Here is a 19,858-nt window from a genome sequence, read left to right as displayed (position 1 = left end):
TCTGTCTGTCTGTGTCTATCTGTCTGTGTGTGTCTGTCTGTCTGTGTCTGTCTGTCTGTGTGTGTCTGTCTGTGTGTGTCTGTCTGTGTGTGTCTGTCTGTCTGTCTGTCTGTGTCTGTCTGTCTGTCTCTCTGTGTGTGTGTGTCTGTGTGTGTGTCTGTCTGTCTGTGTGTCTGTCTGTCTGTGTGTCTGTCTGTCTGTGTGTGTGTCTGTCTGTCTGTGTGTGTGTGTCTCTGTCTGTCTGTCTGTGTGTGTCTGTGTGTGTGTGTGTCTGTGTGTGTGTGTGTGTGTGTGTGTGTCTGTCAAGGCCGTCGATCTCACTGTCACCGACCGTGGATCGATCAGTGGCAGCACTGCTGGTGGAGTCATTACTTAATGATGAGAAGTTTCCCTGCAAGGTTTATAAAGCCACTCTACTTTAATTCACTGTTCTCAGCAGAGGATGAAACCCTGTTATTATAAGGGAAAGGAGTGGAAGCAGTTGCATTTGCAGATCCGTCCCTGTTATAATAGTGACAAGAGTTGTTGCATTTGATATCGCGCCTTATCACGTCGTTGAGACGTCTCAAAGCCCTTCACAGACTGTAAAGTAGATTGACTGTGTATTTGTGAGCGAAACGCGGCAGCCAATTGCGCCACAGCTTTGCGAGGTTTATATAACTCATGTATGTCTACCTGTAAAGGGTTAATCATTGTGCAGTACAGAGTCACAGATTGAGTTTACATGTAAAGGATCATCTGAGAAGTGCAAGCATATGTAATAGATCCACAGGATCGCACCTGTGGAGGATCTGTCTTAACTCATTGACCCTGAAAGGTAATGTGATCAGCTCTATTCGATGCAAAGAGCATCTGAACAAAGTATCTGGATAACTATGCATTGCCTCCACATATGAGATGTTTGAAAGCTGTTCGCCTGTCACAGACTTGTATTTGAAACTCTGGATGTCAGTTCATGTTATAGCAGGGGTTGTGTTATAGGTTTAAATGCTAAACTGTAACGGTACAATATCCCAATGTACTGTTACAGTTTGTCAATGAAATTGATAGTAGCAGAAGCCACTCAAGACAATCTGCTGCCCTAGGCAAACCTTCAGTGTGCCGTTGCCCCCTCCTACCCTCTTAGAAGTTCGCTAGCTTTTAGTGGGAGGATTTTTTCCTTAAAATGCCTACAAGCCACTTCTGGCACTAGCACATGGCGCTCGATGTATCCCCAGTCAAATATTAGACCAAATCACCTCTCTCAGATATCTGCCTAGTTTGCCTATAGCTAGAGCAGCCTCTGGTTAGCAGCAATAAAGGCACGTTTCGCAGCATAGTTATTTCTGTTCCTTTCACGGAGAATTAAGGATGCCAAGAGGTGTGTTACAAACTGTAATCTAACCCAATGGTTTGGATGACATCATAAACAACATAGCCGAACTCAAAGCATTTACAATCCTGACCCGAATAAAAAGGTAAAATTAGTTTGGATTTCACTTCTTGTTATTTGTTTCTTTAAAACAATGTCAAGTGTTTTAGTTGCATTTATTAGATTCCATTATTCCAAATTATTCTCTGTGTTTATAATGAATGTCAGCCACCATTTCTGTGCAGTCTGATTGTACTGGTTCCTGAGTATATGGAATCTGTGTTGATACTTATAAGAACATAAGACTGGAAAATACCATTAATGTTAATATATATTAAAAATAACAAATAATCCTATACTGCTCTATCTCCCACAATGAATTTATCTACCAAATACAGTAGCTATCTATTTGCTTCTTGAATTTGTTGACACAATTTGCCTCAACCATCTTCCTAACTGGTCTGTTTCCTATATTTAACTTTCAGTTTTATATGTCAGCCATCTGTCTATTGTGGGAATTGTCCTTTATAAATCCTGTGCACTTTATATAATGGCCACCTAATCCAGGTCTCTTCCATTTTGTGACTATGGAATTGAACCTAGAAAAAACATTCAGGCCATATTGGTTGAGATTGGATTTGCAGTGGATTTGTTGTCCGAATGTTGATAGAGGAGGTCATTGGGCACACCATGCCTTTGCGCTAGCTCCCTCAATAGAACTTGTTACTCCAATCTCTACCTTCTACACTTTCCCTATGCATAGTAATATTTATTCATCAACTATACTTTAAACATTAACAAAAGGATTCAAAAGCTGTTGATCAGAGAAGAGTCAGAGGTTGCCAGCAAGATCTTTAATGCATTTGTCAACTATACTATGGTTAGTTTCTTGGGTGACCATAATAGATAGGTTCCATAGTGCACTTTGTCACTCTGGACTATTCAAATTTAGTAATGCTCTGTACAGATGATAATCTTTTAAAGTACAAGATGAATTGTAATTCTTCAATGGCTTCTAGATGGTAATCTGCTAATCTGCTGACTTGATCAGGATATGTTCCCACCTCAGGTTCCCACACGGTGATTAGTGTAACGGGAATCTCTTGAAACCAGCTGACCAGAATGTATTCTTTCATTACTTTGGGACCTATGAGCAAAAAAAGCTCAGAAACATTTTAAGTTGTTTAAGATCTGCTGTTAAAGCGGAAGCAGAAGATGTAGTTTAGGTTGAGAGGTGGTGGAAGGATTTGCCTTGCAATCTGATTTAATCCCCTTGGTACTGTTGCAAGTGATCCACCATGACAGCTGCTGCTGTACAAGGATAAACCATGGTTGCTAATGATTTTGTCCGCTTTTCTGGCAGACAGCCAACATAATATACATAGTCCATCATTATTTATATCCATCTCCTGTTTACAAAGAGATTCAAAATTCGTGGACATAAATAGGATGGATTTAGTGATCAATCAGATATCTAGAATGTACAATGCAGCCTTCTTTATAGCATGGATTTAGTTATAATTATGTTGCACATGTGGGCACTCCATTCCTGTACATTGGCCAGTTTTCACACTACAATGACTGTGACTTCTGAGATATTAGATCATGGCTGACATCACATTTTGCTTTGGATACAACTCTGTGTCCTACACCCAGGGTGGCCAACCTTTATGACTGTACACTTTCTTGATTGAATATTTTTTGATTTATGTCCAGAGAATCGGTATGAGCGCCATTATTTCCATGGCAGATAATGATCCGTCGCCATGTTCGGTGCAACATCGTCCGTAACATAGATAGGGTGACGGGGAAGTTACTGGTATCAGACATTGTTACACTTGACTCATCAGCAACCGCAAATAAAAATTCACTGTAAGAAAAAAGCACTGGTGGGGGGAGGGGGGTAATAGGACTTTGTGAACACGCTGTAGATAGCTGAACAACAAGTGATCAGATAAGTGTTTAAGACTATAAGTGAACATTAGAGTGTCTTGTCAGTTTGCCCTTCACACTTTCTGATACAAAAATATTCTTAGCATGTTTGATTACATATTTCTATAATTCATTTATAGCCACATATTATCCAAAATATAACCCCAAAATGTAATAACTCCCTTTATTTATAGGTAGCAGTTGACAAAGTGCCAGAGAGGGATTTTCACGAGTCCCATTAAACTGTAAATTTGTAGTATGTGACAAAAATATTCCTCTTTTTATTTCAGATCAGATTACAGCCGTATGTCGTCCACAAGCAGTGAGTATCAGAAAAACACAAAGTTTGTTTGTTCACCTTTTTAATATGTGCTGTATTGAGAGGCTTACATCTGAAATGATTGTGATGAGAATGATCAAACATTTGACCCTACGCAGAGGTAAATTGGTACTTCATTTGTGTACAATGCTGAACTCGTACCACCTAGTTATCTGCTGTTCTTTGTTTTTATGGAAATTAGCCGCTGTTAATCCTGAAAGCCAGAGCCGTAACGGGTAGGGTGGTCCTATCTTGGCAAGCAACAGGAAACATGCTGGACAGTGCTTGTTTGCCAAGCAATGTGGTTTTAGCTGGCTAGACTCCAGCATTACCCTAAAGTGCACTCTGGGGTCGCCAAACCTTGCTATCACCAACCTGCGCTCCAGAATTAGGTAACCAGGGTGCATTCCTCCAGGAAAGGAGTGTTCATTCCATTCCAAACACAGGGACATTTCCATTTGTAGGTGGTATTCATGTCAAATTCTGTCTGCTTTGGATGATAAGTATAGTGATGGGTTTCTACATGTCCGACACCTGGCTGAGTAAAAGAAATGACAGTGTTAACTCAGCTGTAGTCCTAAACAAAGATGGCTGTCATTGCACTTGTGTTACACAACCTTAGTATTACAGTGGGCCATCAGCCAGCTGCTTGGTATAAATCATAAATGGGGATTAGAGGTTATGCCAGCCTCAGTTTATTTTGTCAGTAATAGGAAACGTCACAGTAGAAGCAGTACATGCAGGAAGCAGCTGAACTGCCAACGTTGAAAAGATGACCCAGTTGAAGGTGCTTTCCGTGGTCTCATCAGCCAGTTCCTGATCCGATTGCCATTTAATTCTGCCGCTGGAAAGCGTGCGTATGCATGGACATCAGATGACGAAAGGTTCAGCTCGACCTTCATGCTGCTTCAGCCATGTGATGCAAAGTAATTTACTCTCTAGCCTTGTGTTTGAACAATAGCTGTTTGGCTGAGGTATCAGAAGGTGAGCTGGTGCTCAAGGAACTGTACCACAGCAAAGAGTCAGCGCCTTCAGAGAAGGAGGAGAAGGGGAAAATCAAACTATTGACATCTCCTGTTATAAATCAATGTGATTTAGAACTCATTCTTGAACAGAGCTGGAAAGACATTGAAATCAGATTGAATATTACAGCTGTTGCTTTTGCAATGCCTCAAGTCTAGGGCACAGAGGTTAGCCTGTGTGGATAGGAACAAACTGAAATGATTGGTGTCCGTGAGATATTTTAAAATCACTGAGACTTTGTTTCATGCTGCAGAGACAGTGGAAAATCTGCTGGCGTGCCGGCAAAGAGAATTCCACCTCCATCCGGTCTGGGAATTGCTATCTGTCTTGACCAAATGTTTAAGCACCATGAAAAGGAAGTGAACTTTTCAGGAAGAGGCATGAAATAGTAAATAATAATTTTCCTTGCATTTCATGGAGCACCCTTCATCAGGAGGGCATCTCAAAGCCCTTCACAGGATATACTATTTGGTGTAGTGACTATATATTTTGTCGGCGAACGGCTTAGCCAGTAGAAAAGTGCGGAAATGTTTGCCAACAATTGCAGGGAGATTTTAACATTTTGCGGAAACATTTGACAAATTTTGCTGAAAATAGCGGGGAGTTGATTGGTGCTATTGAGGTACATTTTACTGCCAACCTACATTTTTTCACTTTATTGACAAAAACTAAACATGAGGAAATAACACATATTAGATTGTTGCAAAAAAAATTAATTGGTTCTTTAACAAAAACTGGGTGGCCATTATTTGGGGGGGAGAGGAAGGACAACAGCGAGGCTACAGGAGCTCTCAGAGCCCAACACCGCACAAAGACCCAGAGAGAGAGAGGCACACAGACACACATACACACACTCACTCAGACACAGAGAGGAACACACACTCACAGACCGAGAGAGAGAGAGACAGACACAGAGAGACACACACTCAGACACACAAACTACATTTTTAGTGGATTTGTAGCGGATGAGGGTGTTTGTAGCGGATTCCGTGGAAAAAGTTCAGCCGCACTTTTCTATTGACCCAGGCGAATGGCAAGAATCAAGAGAGTCAGCCCAGTATTAGTTTTGTTTCTAATACTGTCCTGACCTTAATTATGTTAAATCAGGTCCAGTACTTTGATAATTAAATTGATATTTAAAAAAGACTGAGTTTATTAAGTGTGAATTTGACATTATCCGTGTGCTGCACAGTATTGTGAAATATGATCTAGAGGGCTGAACCATATGTTTCATTTTAATACTAGAATAATAATTCTCACATTTTGGTATAGTGTCTCTTTTTCATCAGGAGAATGTCCCAAAGCGCTTCGCAGGATATAATGTAAACTGAAGTGACTGTGTTTGTGCGGGCAAATGTGGCTGCCAATTTGTGCCCAACAATGTCCCACAAACAGGCATGAAGTGAGTGTCCAGTTTTATTTAGGGGGAATGTTGACTAGGACACTGGTAGAACTTGACTTCTCTTTATGAATAGTGCCGTAGGAGCTTTAACGTCCTCTTGAACAGGGAGACTGGCCTCAGTTTAACGTCTCATCCAAAGGATGGCTCTCTCCAAAAATGCAGTACATCCCCAGCACTGCTTTGGATTGTCAGCTTAGACTATATTAGTTCCAAATCCTGACGTGGGGCTTGAACCCACAACTTTCTGACTCGGAAGTCAACTTTCTACAAACTGAGCCAAGCTGAGACTTTATACGGAGATGACAACAGAACAGAAAGCAACAGAAAGCTATTTAGTCCATTGACCCCACTTCACCATTGACATTCATACTATAACCTCCACTAATACCATCATCCCATCATTATCCGTTAATATTTTTAGTCCTCCAGAATCTACTCATTTCTCATAAATTCCTCATCTGATTTTTGGTACTATACATTCCAGATTCTTATTGCACTCCAAGAGGAAATTGGAGACCTCATCAAAATACAGGCAAACTGCTTTACTTCACACTTCACCAAACCGATTTTAATTTGTCATGTATTTTCAATGCTTAAAGCAAAGCAGTAATCATTACTCACACTGCATAATCCACAAAGGATTGTGATGCACCATTAAAGCTGTCGCTTTTGTCATCTTACCTCATTTATTTTTAAAGATTATTATGAAGACTTCTGAGATTATGATTTGTACTGTTGATCCTAATTTGTGAGCAGTGAAGAGTCGTGAGAACACAGAATACATTTGACATTTCAGGGATCATCATATTAAATCTCCTTTAGACTTCAAGAGAAATCATGAGTAAAGTTGAGACGCCTCAAAGCATTTCGCAGGATATTCTATAAGTGGTGTGACTGTACATTTTGAGGGTGAATATGGCAGCCAATTTGCATATAGCAATGTCCCACAAATGGCCATGGAATAAATGATTTATTTTATTTGTGGGATTTTTGCCAGGAAACCGGGAGAAATTCCCTTCTCATATTGAATAATGCAATGGGGTCTTTAATGACCCCCTGGACAGGCAAACGTTTAATGTTGCATCCAAAGGATGGCATCTCTGACAATGCAGCACATCCCAGCACTACATTGGAGTGTCAGTTGGAGACTGTATTGGTTCCAAGTCCTGATGTGGGGTTTAAACCGACAACCTTCTGAGCCAGAGGAGAGAATACTATAACTGAGCCAGACGGCCACAGACTTAAGTACAGAGCTCTTGTGATGTGAGGTGCATTGGCAAAATACTGCAACTTAGCAACAACAACAAGATTACATTTGTATAGTGTCTTTCACGTCGGGAGGATGTCCCAAGGTGCTGGACAGTGTACGGCATTTCAGACCTGAGCTGGGGTCAGGGGGGAGAAGGGAGAGGAGGGGAGGGGAAAGGGGGGTGGCCGATGGCATGGTTGAAGAGGAAGGTTTTGAGGCGGGACTTGAAGGAGGCTAAGGAGGGGGCGAGGCGGAGTGATCGTGGGATGGAGTTCCAGAGGTTGGGGCAGAATGGCTGAAGGCTCTCCCGCTAATGGTGGGGCGGGTGGGTCGGGGGATGTGGCGCAGGCTGGAGCCGGCTGAGCAGAGGGAGTGGGCGGGTTAGTAGGGGGTTAGGAGATCACAGATATAAGGTGGGGCGAGACCATTGAGGGCTTTATAGGTGAGGACCAGGATTTTGAACTGGATCCTCTGAAGGATAGGGAGCCAATGGAGTCGGGCGAGAATGAGGGAGATGTGGTCACGGAGTTTGGCAAATAAATAAACACAAATGGAAACTGCAAGTGCTGCTTATGAGTCAATCAAAGAGCTGTGGTGATAGCACTATTGAGGATATCCTTGATTCAGACTGTCCGACCTCCCAGAGAGAGGAGACTCTGTGGTGCCAAACTGTTTCCATGGGGAGTTAGAGATCAGCACTTATTATCCAGTCAGTGTTGTTAGTTGTTGGCTCCCAAATTGTACTTTAAAATGGGATATTTTAGATGCTAAAGTTAACAAGAGAATAATGGATGAGAGAAAGACAAAATATGTCTGCTCTGATCACAGCATATAAAAAAATACTTCCTCCATTAAAGAGTTAACGGCAGTTGTTAAAGTTCAAGTGCTCCGTTTTTGAAACGCTGCCTGAAACAATATGTTGGCAACCTCAGAACTGCTCTGTCACAAATGGCGAGTCTATCTGTCTCTATAAACAGTGTCAGGACAGAATCCATCATCCACAGTGAGTCTCAGGAGAGCAAAAAAAACCTCTTGGATAAGATTACATTTCACTCAAGGACACATTTTAAACTGGCCTTTACAATACCATATAAATGGGTGCGGGCTGGGCGGGGGCGGGGGGAGTTGGAGGGTGGAAGGAAAATATATGGGACATGTTTGCTTAGTGTGAAAAGGGAATTTTTAAAAAAAATCATAACTGTCTTCCTGTCTGTCTCTGCTTCCTTGTTAGAATGTTTTCTGTCCCTCCCTCTGTCCCTCACTGATCATCAGTTGAACAAGTTAAAGAAAAAGAGACCCTTAGATGTTCGCCACTTCTAAAACCAATGTTCGAGATATGCAAGGATGCATATGAATAAGGGGATATCATTGGGATAGCTCCAGGGCCTGACCCCACCTTACCTTGCCATCTCCTGCATGTCTCTATTGCTCCAGGCGCTTTCTCTGCTCAGCAAGCATTTGCCTGCTTCATGTCCCTTCCTGGTCCACCCCACAATTGCTGAACAGTCACCGGTCTCTCTTTTTCTCCTTGGAACTGCATCCCAGAGTCTCTCTGCTTTACCTCCTCCCTTCCCGCCTTCAAAATCCACCTCCAACCCATCTTTTCGATTGCTCTGTTGGCTACTTTCTCCCCATCCCAAGTTTCCACCCACTTCACCCCCAATTCAGGCTCCCGTCAGCTGTATGAAGTGCTCTGAGACGTCCTCCCAACATGAAGGCTTATAAACGTCAATTGTTGTTGTTTCCATCTGTTCCTCCAGTGGCAGCTTTGCCACCAGTGAATAAATGAAGGCAGTGTTCCCATTGCATAACTCGTAGAGACCCACTTTAAGAACCGTTTTCTCCAGAACAGTGGATGCAGTGTTGCCAAAAGCTGCATATAACTCAGCCGTAGAGATCTCGGGAGAGGCTGTGATATGTTGCTCACAAGTGGCTTGGGCTGGATAACAAATGACAGACAAATGTCAATGGTATGCTTCCTGTATTTGTCAGCAGGGCCAGGATTTGAAAAAGGGCAGGTATAAGAAAATATATATTTTCTACTTGTCAGATGAAAGGATATAAATGCCTCATCCTTGAGACCTGAGATCCAGGCCCCCCCACCTCCCCCATGTGTTAATTTATACCTGAGGTACCGTATTGGGAAGAAAGCCATGCGATCTGCAGAAGCAGATGGCAAAAAGATTAAGGCACTTCACTATTGGCAACTCATATTTTTGGGAATAGCCACTATAAAGATTTCTCCTGTCTATTCTCCCAGAAAGTGTTTGAAATGCTTTTAATGGATTTTGTTAAATGTATGTGTGAACTGGTGCTGGAACACAAGTGTTTTCAGGCTGTTGTTCAGATTAGAGCCGGGCCTTGTTTAAGTGCTAGCTGAGTGGGCATTGGAACAATTTTTGTGCTGGTTACTGTCTCCCCCAACGGCTTAGTTTTTGGTTCCATCACCCGAGACAAAGGAGGCTTTTCATGGATGTGTACGTAATCTTAGATCCTTAATGACTGCATTGTACACTGGGCTTTGAATTGTGCGTAGCTGTTTATTTTCACTCCTCGTGGCCTGTTGAGAAATAAACCAGCGGGCTGAAGCAGTCATCTACATAAAGGTTCCCCCAAGGCCTTTAATCCAAGCCAAACTTTCAACCCTCAAAGAAATATAAATGTTGGTTTATGTAGATGACAATGAACCTGAACAATTCAGACCTTCCAACGATATGTGCACCAGATTGTAGTTTGTGAGTTTCCTATTGGATGACTCCTGGAAATAAGCAAAGTCCAGAAGTCAGATGACAAGTAGCAGTCATTAGCAGGGACAACCAATCCACTACACACTGCAAGGCTTCCACAAACAACCATAACCATTTTTTTTCTGGATGATTGTTGTTTAGGATACTGGCAGAAACTCCCTTTACTTTCCATTGCCATGCGATTTATAACATCTGCTTGAAGAAAGAGATTATGAGACTGAGATTGATAGATTTCTAAAGGATAGAGGGATTAAGGGATACGGGGATAAGACGGGCAGATGGAGTTAGGTTAGAAAATCAGCCATGATCTTATTGAATGGCGGGGCAGGCTCGAGGGGCCGAATGGCCTACTCCTGCTCCTAATTCATTTGTTCCTATGAGACCTTGATTTTAACATCCCAGCCATCTCCATAAGACTGTACCTCCAACAATGCAGTCCCTTCCCCTTGAATATTGCAGCATAGCTCACAGCCCGAAAAGTTATACATACATCCTTCTTATTCAAATAAATAGTGGACGACCTACAGAATAAATCAGTCGTGAATGCCTCCCAGGTAGGGAGCATTAACTTATATTATCTTTCATATCTGTCTGACTTTGATCTGCGCTTTGAGATAGTGAAATAATGTTCTATCAATGAGTGCACTTTGTCTATGTGCATTGCAATCTATGACATACTGCACATTGGGAATCAGGCTACACTAAAGGCAGAATGATACCGATTCATCTGCAACTAGTGGTTTTACAACAATATAAAATTTATATACGTAGTGCCTTTCATGTCGGGAGGATGTCCCAAAGCATCTCACAGTGCTTTTACTTAAAGCACTCTAGGCCGCTACCCTGCGTGAGGGGCACTATATAAATGCAAGTTGTTGTTGTACTTACATTAAAGAATTGAGCAGCCTATCTATACACTACTTCAGTTAACTCGGAAATGCTCAACCACAGCAAGATGGTTGACTCCTGCAGTGTCGCAAAATCCCTCCAAGGAAGTTTGGATAAAGCCTTGGCATGAACTGTGAATACACTTTCAGTGCCACTAAAGGTCAGGTGCAGACAATTGACTGACCTGCAGATGAATTGCGGGAGAATAAAAAAATGGATAAAAAGAATGAAAGACCTGTTCAGTGCAAACTCTGTTTGGTGACCTTCATTCTAAACAAAAGTCTTCAGCTGTTATTGGAGCTGTGGCCCTGCTATCATCTGCTCGTGTGAACGGAAGAGAAGAATGTGGAGAGTGTTTGCTGCTAATCATTTCAATGCTGCAGACACCACAGATTGGTAAGTCATTTAGGCAGGAGCTTGAGTGGGTTTTTTCTGTTGTTAGAAATCTGCTTGTTTATGGTAAGAGGAGCCCTTCTGAAAGACCACCCTGCACTTTACAGTTACTCAAATGAAATCCAGACGATATTGTCTTTCTACACACTTGTCAGCTGCTGAGTAATGTTATAAAATGGTAGTTATGCTGTTATCTGATCACTGTCATTTTTAGTGATTGTTGCATACTGACCACACTTCTTCTGTCCACCGAATTCTGACTCTCTGCACAAAAGGTGACTTAAAAGGTCATTAAAATGACTTAATGGCAAACTAAGAGCAGGAGGGTGTTCTAAAGAAAGTTATTGCTGAGTTAATAAGTGTTTCGTAAAATAGATTAACGATTATCAAATTGGATATTTTATCAATTTCTGACACAGTGTTTATTTTAATTGCACTCTTTGTTACTGTTCTAATCTTTAAACTTGTCCATGTGGAGTTTTAGATTGAAACTGCCCTCAGAATGCTTTTTCAGAGTCTCCAAATGATGTCCTGCTGTGCTCTGTTTGTGCTACCAACAAAGTGGATGAAATCAGGCATGACATGGACAAATTACCCTTGGAAACCATCCTTTCTAAAACAGACAACACCGTAATACTGTAGGATAAAAATGCGTTCTCATCTTGTTTCAAATTAGCTATGAAATTGAGAGGTCAAAATTACAATCCAACGCTGATAATTATCGCAACACAGAAAAGTCCACTTTCGATGCTTTCATGTTCCTTCCCCATCTTCAGGTCGCACCTGAAGACCTTCCTATTTGAACATGTCTACGGTCACCCTCCCTCACCCCGCGGCTTGGCATCGTGCTCTGCCACTGTCAAGTGCTCCAGGTCGGTGCCCTGCGTGAGGGGCGCCATTATAAATTCATATTGTTGTTGAACGCACCAATATCCCCTAATTCTGTCAAAATGGTTACTCTGTAATAATAATAATAATCCTTGCATTTGATACAGCGCTTTTCACGTTGGGAGGACGCCCCAAAGCGCTTCACAGAATACACTGTAAAGTGAATTGACTGTATATTTGTGGGCGAATGCGGCAGCCAATTGCACACAGCAATGTCCCACAAACAGTCGTAGATTGAAAATGACCAATTTATTATTGTTTTGTTATTTCGGAGAGATTATTATTAGGCGTGTGGAGTAAGGAAACTTGCCCAAGGTTTCGCCCTCTGCCTGGAATTGAACTCAGGTCTCTCGCTTGCAAAGCGAGTGCTCTAACCACTGAGCTACAGGACTCCGAACCTGTACCTGAGCCATTCAGAGATTGTGAACGAGCTATGAGGTAGTCACTGAGATTTCGATCCAATGTAAAATGACTTGTATGAACAGCTATTGTGAATATTGCAATGTCAGTTCCCTAGAAGGTAACTGCAGCATTTTGTTACTGGTAGTTTCCAGGGTCAATCTGGAGTCATTGCTGGCTTAGCCAACCTTCCATAGGAAGGTACATGCAACCGTTTATAGAAACGACAACAACAACTTGCATTTATATAGCAGCCTCACTCAGGGTAGCGCTTGACAGTGATGGAGCACCACACCGAACCGGGGGGAAGTGGGGAGGTAAACCGAGGCACGAAACCTTGCTGAGAAGGAACATTTATATATTGATTCCAGTCACAATGCCCGACAGCAAGTGGAAAGATAATATTCTCTATTTGCAATTGGAGGAATCTCTAAGGTCTTAGCAATCAGTGACTCCATGCATGTAGCCATGACAGATATTGAATCCCTTGGCTTTCATAAGCCTTAAATGCTTCCACTCCATCAACCTGCAGATGGTGTGTGATCCCAACCGAAAAATAATCCCATCAATACTAAATATACTAGTGGGACTTGTGATGCATATATTTTTCAGCTTTTCATATCTGATTTATTCTGTTAACCCAACATAATGGAAGATTAGTAACTGGGTGATTTGGCTACAGGCTGCCTCTGTAAATAATCCAACGAATATTCTAATTATGAATCTCTTTTTTATTCATTATTTTCTCCCCATTTTAGGTGATTTTCCCTGGGAGGAAGTGCCTGATCCCTTTCTGGTCACCATGCACATCATTGCCGATCCAGGAAACTCCGGAGCTCTGCAGAACGCGATTGACAGCCTTTTGAAATGGATTAATCTGAATCTGCAGCTGTTCATCGTCTCCGAGCGTGGTTTGCCTCAGAAAACAAAACCTGGCAGTGGGATTGTAATCCAGCCGGCGTTGGCAGTCATTCTCTTCATGCAGGAAGATTATGAGGAAGACGAAATCTTCCAGCTCCATGGAAGCTTCCTCCGTCCACCGTGGCAGTATCACCACACTGAACGCGTCAAAGGCCGAAACCTCCCTTATGTGCCGCGTAACCAGGCTTTCTTCACGCTTGCCGATCACACGGCACTTTGGGCTGTCAGGCAGGTACATTATGGGAAAGAAATCATCCGCTTTACTGTGTACTGCAGCTTTGAAAATTTTGTGGACATGGTCAAGATGTACCAGCTTATCCTGAGAAGGGAGGTGTCAAAGCGGAAGGCAGATTTTGTCTTTTTCACCATCTATTCCAATTTGGACGTTGACATTCAGTTCTCACTGAAGAGGCTGCCAAAGGGCCAGTATCCCACTCCCACCGAATCTGCTGTGTTGGAATTTCGAGTGCAGGACATTGGGCACCTTGTGGCTCTGCTTCCCAATGCGTGCAGCCCAATCAGCGACGTCAGATGGCAGACTGAGGACTGTGATGGCAACAAGCTCCTATTACAGGTAATGTGACGTCCTGTTGCTAACTAGGTTCAGGAGAAGGGGAGGGGAGCAAATTGAAGTAGAGTGCTGTAGCTCAGTGGTTAGAGCAATCAACTCGCAAGCGAGAGGACTTGAATTCGATTCCCGGGCAGGGTGAAACGATGGGCAAGTTTCCTTACTCCACACGCCTCTGTTTACCTAGCAGTAAGTAGGAACTTGGTTGTTGCTTGATTGGTGAATCGCTTTTCCGGGGGTAATAATTCCTTCAAAAAAAAAGAAGAAAATTGGTCATTCAATCCATGACTGTTTGTGGGACACTGCTGTGCGCAATTGGCTGCGTGTTTTGCCCACAAAAATATACAGTCAATTCACTTTACAGTATGCTCTGTGAAGCGCTTTGAGATTAGGTGCTATATCAAATGCTAGGATTATTATTATTAAAACTGTCAGGGTGGAAGTAAGGTCGAGGCCCAAACAGATTGTGCTCATTAGCCTCATTAATCAACTGCTTATTCTGCTTTTTTAATAATGTATTTTTAACAGATTTGGAAAGCACAATATCTAAAGAATTATCTTAAATTTAGCTTTGAAACAAGGAGAGTAACCGTTTCATACCACTTGCACACGTTAATAGTTAAAGCCTCTTGCGTCTTCCTGTTGTGTATAAACTCCTTTGAAAAGAACTAGGGGTATAGAGAAGAATGTTAGATTCAGTACAAACCTTCCAGGAAGTGGTATCTCACTTCAGCCTGACTGCCCATCCATGCACTTTGTACATTCACCCCTCCTCCTCTTATCCCTTTATTGTGTAAGCTCTGTAAAGCGGTTCTTGTTTCTAAATGAGAATCCATCTCTATTTTGCAGCTTTTCAGCATTTGGATGCTCTGTCCGTATTCTTACTCTTTGTTACTCGGATTTCTTTCCCCACATCTAGTTTCCCAGCATTCAGCCTCTCACATCTCTGTTACAGTTTCACATCATCTGGCCTCCCATTTTCCATTCGTCTTTTCTCACGTTTCCTTTATGCGCTTGTTTTCTGCTGCCTGTCTGGCCCTCAGCAACTCAGAATTAGAACAAATGCTAGGGCTGCACTTCCACTATAACCAGCTCTCTGTGATTCTTTAGTTCATAGATGCTATGCTTAGACATTTAGAACAGTTAAGGGTACAACCCCATTATATATAGAGGATATTATCGAGGATTCGTAAAATGTTGTTTGCATTCTATGAGTGAGGGCAGGCCTGGGGTTCATGAGGAAATAAAGTTGATCATCTTCACAGCTGAAATATAAATGGTATCTGATGGTTTTACACTCTATCTTCAGAGGGATGCATCCTGCTAACCCAATTCCGGAAAGCTTTATGTGTACGTTGGTAAGAGCAAAGCTCCTATGGTGAAATATTTCTGAAATATTCTAGTTATTATTCCTGTTGATGAATGCCTCAAATTAGACCCTAGTATTGGTTCAGAGAGTAGTAGGACTTAATATAGGATACAGATAATAATAATAATAATCATAATTCTTGCATTTGGTACAATGCATTTCATGAGGAGAGGAAATCTCAGATAAATACAGCGGCACTTTAGAGCACCAGAAGATTGTTCTGCAAGCACAACCCTGACAAGATCGTTCACCAGGGTGTGGGAAAGTGTTTGTGATCCTCCTAGCCAACATAGCAGAGAGAAGGAATCATCCTCGTGCCAGGAATAGTGTGTGCTGCAGGGAGACTCAACTAGGGAAAGGCAAGAAGCCAATTTAACAAGAGAGATTAAGCACTACCTTCACAATTAAAGAAGTCACATAAATACTTCTCTTTGTTTCACTTGACACTAATTTCTTCCTTCAGTTGTTGAAATGACTTGGCGGGATTAGATAGTAATGTGTAAGCTCTTGTATGGCTCTATCGGATTGACACTTTTCACTGCGAGTCAGCAGTACGGACCCTCTTATGCTCTGGTTCACTGGTCAATATAAAGAGAATTATCAGGAATTTTCACTCCAGTGGAAGAAAGTACAGTCATTGGGAATGGTATTAGAATTTCAATGCAAGGCCTTTTGTCTGCTTTAGCTTCTAATTCAGGCTTGCTGTCCAACTTTTTCTTTAGGTAACTGAATACATTTCATATTTACTGTCAGTGCACCGAAAAACAGTGCATCTTTAATTCCTTGATTCTGTCGCTCACTTGGCTACTCTTACTTGATGTAATGCAAGCACGTTTGGCTGCAAGAATACAGTAGATCTTTCACTCCCATTGCGATACACTAGGTAAAAGCATCAGGTTCTGGCCTCCCCTGTGTCCTTTAAACTTTCCTTAGTATACATTTTCAAGTTGCAATCAGTAATTCCCAACTTTTCTACACTAGAAAGTGCCATCTGTCAGATCTCATGAATCCCTTTTACATAGAAACAGGAGTAGGCCATTCAGCCCCTTGAGCCTGTTCCACCATTCTATAAGATCATGGCTGATCTGTACCTCAAGTCCAATTGCTTGTCTTTGCCCCATATCCCTTAATAACCTGACCTAACAAATATCTGTCCACTTCAGTCTCGAAAATGTGAATGGACTGAGCATCCACTTTTGGGGGAGAGAATTCCAGATTTCCACTACTCTTTGGGTGACAAACTGCCTCCTAATTTCACTCCTAAATGGCCTAATTCCAATTTTAAAATTATACCTCCTTGTTATCTGCAACACCGCCCACAACTGTCCTTTTAACCCACATCCATGCCATGACGCACTCTGCTTTCCCCCACCTCCGCAACGTTGCCCGGTTCCGCCACTGTCTCACGCCTCAGGCCATTTACACCCATTTATCATTTTAACATCTCATCTGAGGAATGGCACCTTCGACAATACAACACACCAACAGCACTACATTAGGCTGTCAACTTCGACTATGTGATTCCAAGTCGCGATGTGAGGCTTGAACCCACAACAACCTTCTGACTCTGAGGCAAGACTGCCAGAAATGAGCCAGGCTGACACACGTCAAAAAATCGCAAAGCATTGCACAGGGCTTTCTGTAAAGTATAGTAACTATTTTGACCCAGAAGTGAGAGTGCTACCAACTGAGGAAGGCCCATCCCTGATCATCTCAGTTTATGCATCTCTAGGCATTTCGAGCTGAAGATGCCTAAACTACCACACAATATTCAAACAGATTAAAATGTCATCTTAACAGATGCAAAAGAAATTACTCTATTGTGTATTCCATTTAAAATCTGTTTTTATTTCTTTAAACAGCTGTGTGAACAGAAGAAATGTTTAGTGAGTGTGAAGCAGAATGGAGTCTGTAGTACTACGCAATCTGTACGTTTGCCTTTTGATATTTAATGTGATCAGTTGAAGTCCTTCTGATGTCGTTTAGTGCAGTCAAGACACAAATGTCCTTTGTTGTGTCAGACAGTACCAGTTTCATGTGGATTTAGAGCATTTTGTCTCTGGCACAAACTAGAGCGGGAGACACCAGGCAGTGCTAAGTAACCTTGAGTGAGGTAATAGGCTTTGAAGGCTTTGGCTTTACAAGGAAAACGATTTATACATTATTTAGTGCACACTTAAAACTGAGAACCATCCACAGAGTAACTGAACAGGGACCTGACTTTGAATAATCAGTGGTAATGAATCCAGTGATTGTACTAAGTGGCATGGTCCATAGCAGAATGTATTCACCCCATCGGTGACTGTTGCAGAATTCAGAGCTGATGCATTGCTGAGTAAAAAGGCACAATTGCGTGTATCAGCCATAAAATGGAACAAAATGTCAATGTAATGAAGTGCAGTCAGGTAAGCCTACAGGACATACCGGCATATTATTCTCACCATCAACACTGGCCTGGTGCCAAGCTGCAGGCTTTGTTAAGAACATGAAACCAAGGTGGACCCTATTTAGCAGCACAATGTGGATGTAATTGCGGCCAGAGAAATATACAAATCAGAAATGTAATCATGCTGCGGAAAAAANGATTTCTCCACTGTTAGCACTCTGAGGTCTAATGGGGTAAAGTGTAACATTTCATCCCCCGTTTCCTTGTGTTAATTAAAACACCCCACAGACATTATCCCCTAATGTGATATTTTCTAATGGGACTTTAAAATAAGGAAACCTGAAGTATATCATTTTGAACTGCAGAATGCAACTCGATGGGAATCTACTTTTGGAGTGGAATTCTCTTGAGTCAGTTTGAATATTGGATTTCACTTGGATTCCTTATTGAAGAATCTCACTAAATATCTCCACATATTAGATCCAAATGTTAGCAGTAAGTACTACGGATGAGTGGGACCTCGATATCATGTTACATGCAGTTAGACCCAGGGTAAAGGAATTTGTGTTTTTTGCTGCAGGTAAGAGCTGTATCCAGAAGTTCCTGGCGGAGGAGTGTGGTTCCCCAGTATAGCTCAGCGAGGAGTCGCTCCTTCATTCCTTCTCAGGGCTCCCTGCCCCAAAGCCTTGGCTCTGCACCAGACAGGTACCTTCGTCAGCGACCCATCGGCCACAAGGTCCAACAAATAAACGGTTTCAGACGATGTAGGCGGAACTTGCAAGGAAGCATTTCGATCGATTACCAGGAAACCTCTAGCAGAACGGCGAGCAGTGCTTCTGAGAATTCATGGGCTGCCCAGCGCAGCAAGTCTTTGTTCTCTCTGCCAACATTCAGCACTTCTTCATCCTCCTCCTCCTCTTCATCACCACTCGGTGAGCCAGCCGCTACATCGCACGGTGGAAGCCAGCAAATCATAGTTCCAGAACTTCACAGCACCTCACAGGTTGTGGTCAATGAGTTAGAAGAGACAATGGAAACTGATGTTGACACAGGTCTGACAACATCCTGTTCAGACCTCTCTGTTGTGTCTGCTTATTCAACACTGAATGGATTTGGCAAAGATTTAGACGCCGCTCTTCCTTTAATAAGGAATTGCAGCAACAAACCAAAGCCTGGACTTTATAGGCCTTTATCAACAATGAATAGTTCACTTCCTTCCTACTCTGAACTTTCATCTGGTTCATTTCCTCAACTCCCGGAATTCTCTTCCTGCTTCCTAAACTCACACATTCCTTCGCCACGTGCCTTCAACTCTACATCTGGACTTTGCACCAGAAAGAAGCAACCTCTTCCTTTCCAACCTAGCCGTCGAACTCAAAGTAAAAACTACCCTGCAATCCGACAACTATCCCTCCAAGAGGAAAAACAGGAATTTTACATTTGAACCACTTGTGTGGCATAATAACTTTTTGTTGCCTTTCTTCAGCAAAGCAATAGTAAATTGTACATGAGTGACACTAAATGAAGCGAACAATTGTTTATCTACACTCTACAGAAATGTTGCTGGGTTTTGACTCAAGACTCACTTTTGACTCAAGACTCACTTACGATGGTTGTGCGGATGATGTCCTTAAACGCGCATTGTCAAAGTTGCTACTCTGAGCACCAAGTTGGAATATCACCTTCTAAAAGAGTTGAAGTAAAATGGTTAGGAAATGCAGAAGTGTTGTTTTGGTGTAAACAAATGATTCCATCATTTTAAGCTTCAAACAGCAAGATGTCCGCTTGGAAACATCAAAGGTGTTGATAGACAATGCTCCAGTTTTTAAAGTTTTCAAACATACCAGTTGCATTCAGGAAATGTATATGGTTTGAAGAACTGCAATAATATAATTTCTTATAGAGATCACCAGAGGCAGATATTTCTGAGCCAGTGACTTGTTTACATACATTTCTGGAACACAAGCCAGAAATTCTTGACTACAGAGTTCTATCCTCTTTTATTTTGTGCAAGAAACATAAT

The 19,858-nt window shown here is 42.1% G+C and overlaps 1 protein-coding gene across 1 annotated transcript; it reads left to right on the top strand.

Moving 5' to 3' along the window:
* The first annotated feature begins 3,076 nt into the window (after positions 1-3,076).
* LOC103187618 (protein FAM124A) lies at positions 3,077-19,565 on the top strand. The gene is made up of 4 exons (XM_007907194.2): positions 3,077-3,138; positions 3,574-3,605; positions 13,350-14,086; positions 18,416-19,565. The coding sequence occupies exons 1-4, from the start codon at positions 3,077-3,079 to the stop codon at positions 19,277-19,279; spliced, it is 1,695 nt and encodes a 564-aa protein (XP_007905385.2). The 3' UTR covers positions 19,280-19,565.
* The last annotated feature ends 293 nt before the right edge of the window (positions 19,566-19,858 follow it).

Source organism: Callorhinchus milii, unplaced genomic scaffold (genome assembly GCF_018977255.1).
Source record: "Callorhinchus milii isolate IMCB2004 unplaced genomic scaffold, IMCB_Cmil_1.0 Scaffold4, whole genome shotgun sequence".
Taxonomy (NCBI): domain Eukaryota; kingdom Metazoa; phylum Chordata; class Chondrichthyes; order Chimaeriformes; family Callorhinchidae; genus Callorhinchus; species Callorhinchus milii.
Note: the sequence above shows the minus strand (reverse complement) of the source record. Positions and strands in the feature narration are given on the sequence as shown.